This window comes from Typha latifolia, chromosome 7 (genome assembly GCF_019914945.1).
Source record: "Typha latifolia isolate L0001 chromosome 7, TyphaL0001v2, whole genome shotgun sequence".
Lineage (NCBI taxonomy): Eukaryota > Viridiplantae > Streptophyta > Magnoliopsida > Poales > Typhaceae > Typha > Typha latifolia.
Window position 1 is genome coordinate 785,068 of NC_133092.1, and position 13,139 is coordinate 798,206.

A 13,139-nucleotide genomic window follows, 5' to 3' on the forward strand; every position below is an offset into this window, starting at 1 on the left:
GTGAGGCCCATTCATCCCTCACCGGATCCCCTGCTTGCATCCCAGGATGCACCAATTTACTGCGCCCGTGTGATTACTCATTATTGGGGCAACTACAATTTGTACAATATTTTCTTCCCCCCCTTAGACTTTCATTTTAAATTTTAACAATTTTAGCCGACTCTAACCACATAATATATATATAATATATATACATATATACATTATAATTTCTCTACTTCAATAAGAATCTAAGTGTATCTAATTATTAGATCATCTCAGCTAACCAGTTAGCTTCTCAGTTTGAAAAGCTTCACATGTGGCAGCTAAGGCATGGGCTTAATTTAGAATGCCATTCCTTTGGCTTTCCCTTTGGCTATGGCTATTAGTCTTTTTTTGCATATATTTCTTATCAACTCGCTTACTATCTCCTTGCTTTGGAAAATTCCTTTTGCTTTGACACATGCCCACTTTTAGCCGGTCACTTATTCCCAATTGACTGGAGTGGCGCTCCCTGTAACCCGGGATGTGCGAACTCTTCATGCAGCCAATCAGACTGTGCCACTTAGTCCGGGTTAGCAAGTTAGACACTCTACCTAAGTTGTGGAGAATCTAGTGTATACCTTTCACATGCTTTGTACCCTCCCACTTGTAAGAATTCTAGTGGAAGAATAAAATAGCCAATTGTCTCTACACACAGCATCAAATAGTGAGAATATTATGAAAAAAAAAAAAATTAAATGTCTCAACTGCAACTGCATAGAAAAGAAAATCTTATTCGCATCATTAAAAAATTTAATTTTGTGATCAAGACCCAAAGCTGACATTAACAATGTACCTATCATGTCTCAATCTTTGTAGTATTGTGGTAGTTAGATGCTCTTTTCTTCTAGCAGAGACTTTAATTAGCCCCCAACCAATCCTGCCAAATACTTGTAACACTTGTTGTGTATATATATATTAAAAAAAATTTGCCTATGGATTAACTTTTGTTTGTCATAATTGAGATTAATTAGTCTACTACTGCCTAGGTACCTCCCCACTAGTATTCAATTAATCCCTCTCTCGTGTAACCTTTCTCTTTCAAAGTTAGATAACCCTTGGATTGGTACTAGTTGTACAAAGTTAGGTGGGATATCAAACCCCATGATGTGACCATTTCAATTCCCCTCCATACTCCTCTATTTTTATTTTTTTATCTAATTTTTTATCTTTTATTTTGTTTTTATTTATCACATCCTCCTCTCTTTAATCAATAGCCTGACACAATAAAGATAGATGCTCTTAATGACTCGATTTGATTGGCTACCAGCCAAAGATATCCATGATGTGATCATTATTTTATGGGGAAATTTGGAGGATTATGCTAATTATTTTAGTACTAAACAATGGCAAATTGACAACCCCAATGGGCTACCTAGTGACTACACTTTGGAGGTGGTGATCATGCCTAATCTTTGATTAATTAATAAAGTATTCCACTTAAGGCAATTAGAGTGATGATAAAACTGTGATGGAGTATTGTGTTAGGTGAATAGTTATCAAATCTAAGATTCTTAATATCTCATTAATGTTTCTTTCTGGTGGAGGGAAGCAGTAGTATTTCCTTTTAGGCTAAAAAACTTTTTAATTATTCTAATAAATTAACTATTATACCCGTGCTCTTATCTTTTGACACCTCCCCTCTATCAAAGCAAATATTATTTCTCAGTAAATTATTATAATCTATGGAAAATTAAAGTGACGTTTTTAACTTATAGTGCCCCAAACTTATACTCTAAAGTTTCAAGTACTTAAATGGGCCAAGATACTGGATCCAGTCCACTACAGGCCCATTTACTCACATGGGAGCGGATGATCCTCTGCAACCCGTATGTAGGGATATCCTACAGTGGCAAGCCATGATAGGATAAAAAATAGGTTTGTACCAACGTATTAATCGCATGTATCTGATATCTTTAGGGCCGTCGGATTGATCGGCACATTACAGGAAAGAGAAAAGAAAAGGAATTAATCTAAGCCAAATGGTGAAATGGAGACAAAGAATGAATTGACTCTAATTCTCTTCCTAGGTGTGGCATTTGCTAACTCCACAAGTTGACCAAATAAAAATCCAAGAATTGTCTCTGGAAACACATACATCTGGGCAAATTGGAACCAAGGATTAAAATCAAGTATTTTAACCAAGCATTTGGAATCAACTTGCAGAGTCTAGTGAGGATAAAAGAAGAGCACTGTCCATGAGCCCAAATGGAGACAAAGATCACCCTGAGAAGCCCAAACATCTACACCTATCTATATCTACTTCTCTCAATTTGACAATTTTCAAATAATAGTTCTTTTTTTTGTGTGTGGGTTTGTTGGATATCTTATCATGTCGTGTCAATTTCATTGGATCAGGATGATTCATGGCTCCAAAGTATATCCTGAGTTTGAGTTTTGACTCTTTTTTTAAGTATTTGTGGGGTCTGAGATAAGAACTCCATTTTTTTTTCCCAATTTCTTATCAGAATAGATATTTTAGTAGACAAGACTTCTGCTAACGTAGGGTTTATAGTACAAATGATGTACCTGTATATCAAATTATATAACTTTGTTATATATATATATATAAAAAAAAGTAGCAACAATGTAGTGATTATAGTATGATTTAAGCCCATTCCTTTGGTTATGGGTCATATATAGATATAGATATAGATGTTGGACAACATCTTTATAAAGATAATAGCACTAAAAACTTACTGGACTTATGTCATGTTACTCGACAAACATTGCAATGCTAGTCGACAAACATTTCTTGGAATCATGATTTAATGGGGTATGCATCTGGACTTCATTTCCCAACAAATAGCTTCTGCATTAGCTACTACTATACAAAACTTATAATTCACCAGATGTTAAGTTACAACAGAAGGAAAGAACTCATGCATTGATGATGATCAATAATAAGCCAAGAACATTACACATTAATCGATCACTCTACAAACTCTACTACAAAAACCAACAAAAGAACACAATAATAGGAATCACTCTACTACATGAACTTAAAAAGAAGAAGAAGAAGAAGAAGAAGAAGAAGAAAAATCTCTCTCATCATTTAACTATCTCAGTTTATTCCTCCTACTTCCTATCACACCACAAGCATATTATTAATTAGTACACTCATAAGTCATAACGAAAGGACTACCTCAACTATGAAATCGGTCCACAAGATAAAGCCATCAGCAGGATCGCTGCATCTCTTTCGTCTTGCGGGAAAACGCGATGGAAAGACGAATTCTTGCTCAAATTTATCGTCACGTCGTCGGCGAAACAAGCATTGATTTGATCAGAACTACTACGATCAGGAAAGTTCTTGCACCGTTTCTTGAATGGAACAGTGCGATCCACATCATGATCTGCTCTCTTCTCCTTCTTCACCTTGCTGTGTGTATCACTACGAATCAATCCGCCATTAGCAGCAGCAGCAGCAGCTGCTGCCAAGGCTCTTCGCGCCTTCCTTTGCCTTATCCCGCAAGCGTTGCAAAGAGACTGCACCATGGATATGTTAAGATGGAGCAGTTGAGGTTATAAGTAACTAGGAATGAACAAGATGATTTGCATGTGTCGGAAAATTTTCCATACCTTGGGGCCTCGAGGGCCACTTCTCCATAGAGGAGTCTTCGTCGTGTTGCAATCTGAGCACACTCTAATGATACCAATCGGAGAATTATTATTGTTACTGTTCTTGTCGTTGTTTATGCTTCCATTGCGACCGAGTACTTCACCTTCTTGATCCTGAACTAGTACTTGCATATTTCTTCGCGGTTTAAATTTCATCATCTTCTTGATAAATCTCATCTTGGAAGACATCCACTTATTGCTGCCATGCAGATCTTTGTCTACAACATATGGATCACCCAAAGATTGCTTCACTATATCGTTGCTGTTACTGCTCTCATTGGTAGGGAACAACACTAGCCCATCACTTGATCCACTCACCATCATATGCTGCTCATCAGGCTACAAGGAGTTAGACGAATAGATCATGCACTTATCATTACTTTTTTCTTTTCATATCACATATTGTAAGAACTAAGGGGGAAAAAATATTAGATTGGTTACCTCCTTTTGTTGTACTCCATCATTTGCTTCTTGGTAGAAGAAGTTATATGGCAATGGAGGAGTATGAGTTTGACGATCATATTGATCTCCCTCTACTAGAGGGATAGTATAAATATGGCTCATATAGAATCTAGAGAAGGAGAGTTGAAAAGGGCAACTAACAAAAAGGACTAGGATTTTGATCAAAGTAGTGTCATAAAGAGAGAGAACTCCCTTTTTATAAGAGAAAAATAACCACACACACACACACACACACAAAAACCCAATGAGGGGGGTCTTCAGAAAGGAATTCACGTGATCCTTTTTACTAGCACGAGAGAGACATCACATAGCACAAAAGGAATGGCTAAAAAGTTTAATGTATTCCACTGTACATTAAATTCCAACTTGGTCATCACCCCCCCTTGCAGGTGTCTCTGAAAATTATTATGGGGTTTTGCTTGAAGCCATCTCTCTCTCTCTCTCTAGCCAAAAGGGCATTAAATGCTAGGGCAGGCTAAGAGACAGGACTAGCCCTTCATCCAACCAAGCTAAATCTAACTTTAGATTTTGCCATTCACTGGGAAAGGAGAAGACCCAGGAAAAAGAAAAACGGCTAGGTCTCTTCTGCCTGGTTACTTGAAAGAGATATATCATCCATTAAACTCATATACTTCCATTCAGATGAGCCCATACAACTGGGGTTATTTGTTTACACTCGTGACCTCTTTGCATAGAGACTTTTATCCCACTCTACTGCCTTTGGGGTTTTACCTCGTTGTTATTGAAATGGTTTGATGAACATATATCTGCTTCATGCTTTTTAGATGGACAGTACCTAGATAACATTGTCCCCTTAATTTGGGGGGAAGTGTGATGGATTTGAATGATATCTAGGATGGATACGTATAAGGTGTTTGAATCACTCTTGGGCATAGAGAGATGATGATGATGGTGAAAGTTTTCAATGCCAAAATATTTTAAGGCATAGGGATCAATTGTGGAGTGAGTCCAAGAAAGTGTAACTTTCAGAAGGGTCTGCAAATCCAAAGTGGCATTGGTTGGTGCTACAAGACATTCCTCTCCATGCTACATGGACCCTCTCTCTCTCTCTAGATCTTTCTCCCTTGAGATCTCTCTATCTATCTCATAATTAAAACAACCCATTTTCTCTAGTAGAGAAGGAAAGTAACTATTACAAACATTTTATAGATATTCTACAAACAGCATGACTTATCAATTTATTAATCTTTAATAACTTCTATCTCTCTATCTTATAATCGCCACTGTCACATTAAAAGATAAAGTGTTTGTGGCCATAATATTATTCAAAAAGAATAGTAGCCATCAAATAACTCGAGTTCACTTTTAAATGCTAGCATGCAAAAGAATCTAAACCTAGGAATCTTACAAGTTAATAGGCAGAGATGCAATAATAACCACCACCACAGAAATAGAATAAAAATAAAGATGTGGAAATTTTCTCAATTGTTTATGCACCCTTACATTGTAGATAAATGAGGACAAACTTAATTGTTTTAGGTGATCAATGTCTTAATCCAGTACTATTTTGGCACAGGAGCAAAAATACGTGGTCCAGGAGGACACACGCCTCCAAGGACTCTCTTCAATTTTTTTTTTTCAAATACTAGATAGATAGATAGATAGATTTGTGTGACTAGACTTATGGTTCAACTAAGGCCACATTTTTCTACGTTACACCCCATAATTTTGAGGATTTTTTAAGGCTTCTTGTTATCTTATTTTACTTCTCTCCGAGGGTGTGTTTAGTTAACTCAACACCATTTCACTGTACTGAAAAAACATAGGAAATCTTAGTAGGTGTTGAAGTGCAGGGCATAGATAGATGCAATGCCAGAGAAGCAAGAGGTAATGGAGCATAAGATGAGGTCCAAGATTGACCTAAATGGATTCTGAACCTAGGTTAATAGGTAATGAGCATGTGGGAAGCTACAGTGTATATGTTATAGTTGACATAACCTGAGAAGTGGCAGATTTGACTGTCTTCTAGTAAATATCTCATATCAGAAGCTATGCAGAGCAGCAGGGAGAAGACAACATCAATTCAATGACCAACAAACTCAGAAAACCAATCAGCACTCCTCAGATGCCATAGCTTTATCAGAAACCATCTTTACATGATACAAAAACAAAACTTCCCCTGAGATTTGATCCATTTCAGATCCTCTTATATGGAACTCAATCCCAATTAAGCAATTAAAACTTCTAATGCTAAGTTCAGAAGAAAGAGGGAATTTTTTTTTTTTTGTTGTCAGATGGTCTCTCAATGTAGTAATCAGACCTTGGACCACTTGTTAGTCTGATTTGATAGAATTCCCTTTATCTCTAGATATCGAAGTTAGTAGAATTTAAATTGAGAATAGAAAGGACGAAAGTACATTATAAATCCCCACAAAGGAAGCCTTTCAAAGCACCTAGATCACAAGTCACATGATCAAGAAACTCGCACTAAACATGGACATAGTGGATGAGCTGCCAAAATTTTATCATCTACATCAGCTTAGAAGGACCACCATAATGCAAGATTGTCTTCATGCGTAGGCCGTTCTATTTACTGTCATTTTACCGATCATACATACCATCTCTCCACATAATAAATCTACTGGCATCTTGCAAGATTAGTAGTTCAGGTGATTAAAAAAACAGACATTTAATTTGTTTGGCTAAACATTGAAATTGGAAGGAAAGTGGAAGGAGAAGAGAGGGGGGGCCATGCAAGAGGCCAAATTAGGAAAGGGACCAAGAAGAAAGTTGGGCCTACTGGATTCTGTGGATTCGATGGCCCCCCCTGTCTGTGTGATCTTGTTATTATTATTTTTTCTTTCAGTTATGACAACTGATCATTTACACAATCATTTGTTCTCTTGCAAGTAAGATCTAGACACATGTTGTTTATATCCTTTGCTTATGTATAATAAGCTTAGGCCTAGCTCATTGCAAGAGATCTTGTTATTCTTCATTTTTATCTTATTTGATCTCATTTCAACCTGAGTAGAAGAAACTTGCTCAATGACTAGATTAACTAGTACTTTAAGATCACTCGTTAGACATTTGTCTTCTAATATGATATCCCACGAACTTTGATCGGTAGACTGGTATCGGAGTTGATGAAGGGGGCACTCATTGGATAGTCAGGCTCTGCAAGCATCCCAGTCGTCATACTTCAGTGACATCTTCAACCTTGTAATCTCTTGCTCTGGGCATAGGTTCAATCCTCAAGTGGTGTAAAATTGTCTTCTTTAGGCCAGCTGAGTTCTGCACAACAGAGCATCAAGTGGTGTAAAATTCATCAAGTTGATCACTACAACTAGTTCAATCTGACATACTGAGTTCTAAAACTCACGAGCCATCTCCAAGGATTGAAATGATGAGGGTCCTCAAACGAGGAAGGATCCAGCTGCACTGCTTGGAAGTAGGCCATGACATTAAATTCTTTTGGAACAACATAACCCTGAACAAGGTAATCACAAAGCCATATGCCAGTTCATGTCTACAATTTCTCTGAATTCTCCAACAGCACAGTCCAGTGACACCATACAGATATTTTAGTCCATACCTTTGGATATGACTAACAACATTACCGAGTTGCAAAGTCTGATCGATGATAGCCTTAATAACAGTAGATACATAACATTTACACAGCTGGTTTAAGTAATAAAGAGTCTGTCGGATGTACTACAATTAAGCCTATGATAGATTCAAAGGTAGTCATGCTTACACATTTTGTAAATTCCTTAGACTTGTATTCATCTAATGTGAGTTTGGTCTCCTCTTTTTTGCTTCTTTATGTTAACAACCTCTTGGTGTTCTTCCTGCAAAAGACAACCAAATTCAAGTGCAGTAATTATGAAAGAGAACAAGTTTTATGTTCTTAACGGCAATTGTCCGATTGTCTTAGGACAGCCTTTCATGCGAGTTAATTCATGTTCTTCATATTCCAACCAAGAAGGTACTTATGTCGGTTCTTACGGTGTTATCTCCCTTCTTTGGCAAATTCTTATCCATGTTTTGTTTAAACATTTTAATAACATTCTCCCTTGACTTTGTTACAATATTCAGGAAGTTACTAATTTCTTCCTCACCGAAAATGACACCATCAAAATTTAGACGATGACTGGTGGACTTAGTTTCAGAGGCAGTTTTCAGAAAGTTTCAAGTACTAGTATGTTATTATGCTTTACATATGCATGAACAACCTGGAGAGCATTCCTGCATGAAGTTTCAGGCAGACTCAGGAACAGAAAAAAGACCTCTCGTGAAAGAGAGACTTCCCTGCCATAATAACTTGAAGCTAGAATATGCAAACACTAAATTATAGCCATGAAGTGAAAATATAAATGGTGGCTTTAATATCCTAATATCCTATGAACCACTAACCTGGTAATTCCTAATAACTAACCACATGATTCAGTATTCAAGTCAATATTATCTGCATCATTCTTTACATTCTGTACATATATGAACTTTTGAACACAAAAATCCAAGTCATATGGATTGCTCAGAGCCACAAAATTTCAGTGTGCAGGTTCCATGGAGGACAGGAACAAAATTAAGATGAAGCAGACTTGTCTTAGTGTGAGCCATTCTACTTACAGTAAGTCTCATCTCTGTATCAGAAGAAATTGCATCATTGAATACAATTCACAACCACCAGCTAGGAGAAGAAAAGCAGAAAAATATTCCATTTTTCATGCATATACAATAAGTCTCATCTCTTTATGAGAAGAAATTGCATCATTGAATACAATTCACAACCACTAGCAAGGAGAAGAAAGGCAGAAAAAATATTCCATTTTTCCTGCATATATGGTAAAATGATTTACTCTGAATGAATATTCCTAATGTTTTCAAATCAAAACAAAGGTTTTGTCATATATCAGTATGATGGACACCAGATATATTCATCATTCAGATGCTTGTAAGTTATAACCCATTAGTGATGTTAGATTTTTTATTTTATTTTTTTGACCAAAAGGCCGCAGCCCTGTTTCATTGAAGTTACTGATGTTAGATTACGACCTGCATCTCACCTGTGGCCTGTCATAAGAAGCTTACGAAAAAGGCTAGAACTTTTCTTCGATGTCTTCGACACACAAAAGCAAAATCACAGCACTATGCTTAATTTTAAAACATTAGCTAACAAGAAATTCAACTACGAATTTATATTTGTATCTGAAGAAGATACAATTGTATTGCTTTAGTTGCAAATATTACCAAGAGAAATGAATAAGTTAAAAAAACACAATGAAACCAAATGATCATGTTGAAAAAAGACAGTACCTATAAGGTGACTTTGGACAATACAGAGGCCTTTATTGTCCCACATATTGAAGACACCACAGAAACAACAAATTAGAGGAGATATTAGACAATATACCAACATAAAGAGAATACTTTCTAAAATCATGGCCAGATACCATAAATGAATCTTAGATGTCCAATGGCAACAAGAAGTATTTGTTTCAACCGGAAATTATCAGTTTCTATAATAGCTCTGATAGACAAGAGAAGCATCTCAAGATATTCTGAGAACAATCAATAGCATGAAGAACAGTGGGTAGGCTATCACAATATAATGGGTCACAGACTCACAGCAGAGCAACTCCAACATATGTCTCACATAAGAACATGCAAGGCAGCACAAGATAGATTAGATGCCTCTCAGAACCCTCTGGTCAGATAGTTGAAGCCCTTTGTGTTATTACTGACATCAGCAGTCTCAATGGTGCAAGCAAATGCTATAATCATTTCTCTTATTACTGAATTCTGGACCCTGATATTGGGAATTACTCCTGACATTTGTAGAACTCTACAGCTATACCAGGTTGATGGTCGAAGTGGTCTATTCTCCATTCAGCTTACCCCTCATTTTATGCATTAAGCACTTGATAGCAGAATTGAACCAGGAAATGAAGCCGAGCCATTGTTTGGAGCTCCATTTAACTTAAGAATGGAAGCAATCAAATTGTATATCTCCACATTCTCAAAAGATGGCACTTTCCTGCCTCTCTCAAACTGAGGTCCATGGGCTATAAAGATAGTCCTCATTGAGAAGAACTTGTTGTCATAACCATGAGCTCCTCCGCACTCATTTCTCTTCGTCCTCTTCAACTCCACCTTGTAACCTTCTTCCAACATTCCAATGACTGGAGGAATCCTATAACTTGCAGAATAATGCAGACGACCGGGCAAATCCTCTTTAAGGAAGATTTTAAGATAATTCCCATTCTCAACCTTCCCTGAGCTCAATCCTTCATTCATCTTGGCTACAACTTCAGACGTTGAGATACCATCTGGAGGCCGAATTGCAAGCAACGGGGTAGTAGATTGAACCCAATCATGTGGAATTTTTATCCATGGAGATAAATCATCAAGAAAAATCAGTTTTTTATCACAAGTACCTACCATTCCATGATCCCCTAACAAGATTATACTCACATCCTCAAAAATTCCTCTCTTTTCCAATCCCCCAATCAATCTACCAATCATGTCATCGATCCGGGATACTGCGGCTGTGATCTCGGGATCATCGGGACCGACTTGATGGCCCTGGTGATCTGGGTCCTCAAAATAGAGAGTAAAAAACACGGGGATTTCATCACTTGGTAGATCGAAGTAGCTCAAAACAGTATCCACTCTTTGCTCAAATGGCACAGAGCCATCATAATGGCGGCAATACTTAGGAGGGCAATTCCAAGAACCTTTGCTTACCTCGGAGCCGGGCCAAAAGTAAGTGGCGGCAATGAATCCCTGGTCCACAACCGTCTCCCAAAGCGGTTCTCCAAGCCACCACTTCGGCTGGTGGCTGGACATAGTGAACACCTCCCCAGTCTCCGGATCAACGAAGTGGTTGTTGATGATGCCATGGAACGAAGGGTAGAGGCCTGTGACGATGGAGTAGTGGTTGGGAAACGTAAGAGTGGGGAAAACTGGGATTAGACCCATCTCAGCTTCGGTCCCATTCGCGATCAACCGATGGATACTGGGCGTTGGGGTCTTAAACTGGTACCCAAATCGAAACCCATCAGAAGAAACGAGGATTACAACCGGGCGCTTGAGCTTGGCCAGGGGACGAGCGGTCGGTTCCGCCGGTTGGGGTTGCAAAGGTGGATCAGAGACGGCGTTAGAGCTGGCTCCGGATAAGTCGGGCGAATGATTCGAGGAGGAGTTGAAGAAGAGGAAGGCGAATCCGGCGGCGGTGGCAATGGCAACGCAAGTGGTGATCACAAGGAAGGAGAAGAGGAGAGCGGAAGGGGAGCGAGAAGACGAAGTGGGCTTAACGGAAGATGCGGAGAGGAGAGCCGTGGTGGGGTTCGGGTGGTCTTCTTCGACGTTGGTAGAGGTGGGTTCTTTGGGAGAAGGGGTGGAGATGGATAACGTGAAGGAAGCCATTAAAGGTGGCTCCTTTTTGGTTTCTCAACTCTCAAGGATCGTACTGGGTCCTGGTTGCAGAAGAGAGAAGTATATTGGGATCTGGAAAGACGGACTGTGAGGCGTGAGCTGTGGGTGGAATAGAGTGGTTGACTCGTAGTTGTTGATGGGAATAGTCGTACAAGGAGTGGAATATCGCCCGATATTGGAATAGTTTCAGGAATATCCCGCAACCGATCTCCTATCCCATGTTTTTATTCGCGATAGGTCGAATAAAGCGAGGTTTCTCCTACCCAAACTCCATCTGAAACGTGCAGTGCGTCGCACGAGCACTCCCATTAGGAGTGCAGCTGATCCTCTGCAGTGCCTAAATCTTTTGTACCATTTGGGAGCCAATGGAAAGCTGCCACCAAGTAGCAAGTTCCTGCCCTCTGTGCTGTTGATGGATCTGCTCCAGTTCGGTCGCTCTCGCTTTCTAATAATTGTTGAATTTAAGCATACAAGTGTATAGTTTGCATCAGAAACACATCGGCCAATATCTTAGATTCAATTTTCTCAATCATTGAACGAAATGCTTAGTGTAGCTCTAGAATAGATTAGATGGCGACGAGATTCTAATAATAGAAAGAAAAAAAAAAAAGATGGAAGAAAAAACGAACATTTTCTCACGTGCTAATGATGTCTTTCTTTGCAACCTCGCAGGGATTTGAAATCTTTCGAGCACGTGCTAATCGGGCCACTTGTTATCAAACGAAGTTTCTAGTATCGGCGGCGTGTTCGGGAGATTTGCCGACTTCAGTGCCAAAATAACTGGGCCGTGGACTGCCATTAAATGGGCCGGGCTTAGAGCTATGGGCTCTATTTATTTCATCCTCACCAATGTAGCTATTTAGCTAGTTACAGAATTGACCTTCAAGCTGACTTCATGGAACAATATAAAGGAAGATTGGTCACGGTTTCAGATTTTTAGTCGGCAGAAAGAGAAAGAGAGCCGCATTAATATAGCATTATCTCAACTAAATTGACAAATTAAATACTACCTGTGATCAGAAGACAAATTAAAGAGGGTTTTTTTTTTATTATAGAAAGATCTCTTTCTTTCTTTCTTAATAGCAAAGGAACTTGATTTATGGTATTATCCTTGGCTACTAATACTCTGTCACACCTAAAAATTAAAATACTTGGCTTCCATAAATTTTTTTTTTGTAGGATATTTCATTGAGAAGCTGAGAGGATGTTTGTTAGTTATATATTAGGGCTTGATATTATGTTTTTATTATAGTGTTGTTTACTCTTATAACTAAGTGTTGAACTTATGTCGTTCGACTTTCCTCTCAATTTGTATTTTGTAGTGACTGACGCTGTTGCGGGCTAGTGAGGTTATGGTGAGGGTCAAGGTAAGGGAGATGACTTCTTGTGGGGCTTGAGGTCGAAGAGGTTTCGATTGGATAATGGTTGAGAAAATTTGGAGGGAGATAAGCTAAGGTAAGAATTGCAGTTAGGGGGGTGAGAGAGAAAGAAAATTTTCTTGATGTCTCGGGGTGCTTACGACACCTCATTTATAATGGTTATATCATTTTAGATGACTTGCCTTCCAAGCAATTCTATACTAGATTTAACTAGCTAAACTAACTCACCAAGTGAGTTCATGACTCCGACTAACC

At 38.5% G+C, this 13,139-nt stretch overlaps 2 protein-coding genes across 3 annotated transcripts; both read right to left on the reverse strand.

Moving 5' to 3' along the window:
* Positions 1 to 2,788: 2,788 nt before the first annotated feature.
* On the reverse strand, positions 2,789 to 4,281 carry LOC140792583 (protein CYTOKININ-RESPONSIVE GATA TRANSCRIPTION FACTOR 1-like). Of its 2 annotated transcripts, none has more exons than XM_073143661.1 (3): positions 4,084 to 4,281; positions 3,604 to 3,969; positions 2,789 to 3,510 (listed from the first exon to the last, which is right to left on the reverse strand). In XM_073143661.1, exons 1-3 carry the CDS (start codon positions 4,204 to 4,206, stop codon positions 3,172 to 3,174), a joined length of 828 nt encoding a protein of 275 aa, XP_072999762.1. In that variant the 5' UTR covers positions 4,207 to 4,281; the 3' UTR covers positions 2,789 to 3,171. The 2 variants fall into 2 exon arrangements, with proteins under 2 accessions (XP_072999762.1, XP_072999761.1); XM_073143660.1 differs by having other exon boundaries at positions 3,604 to 3,981.
* Positions 4,282 to 9,498: 5,217 nt separating this feature from the next.
* Positions 9,499 to 11,749, reverse strand: LOC140793037 (uncharacterized). The gene has a single exon (XM_073144370.1). It carries the CDS (start codon positions 11,494 to 11,496, stop codon positions 9,982 to 9,984), a length of 1,515 nt encoding a protein of 504 aa, XP_073000471.1. The 5' UTR covers positions 11,497 to 11,749; the 3' UTR covers positions 9,499 to 9,981.
* Between the last annotated feature and the right edge of the window lie 1,390 nt (positions 11,750 to 13,139).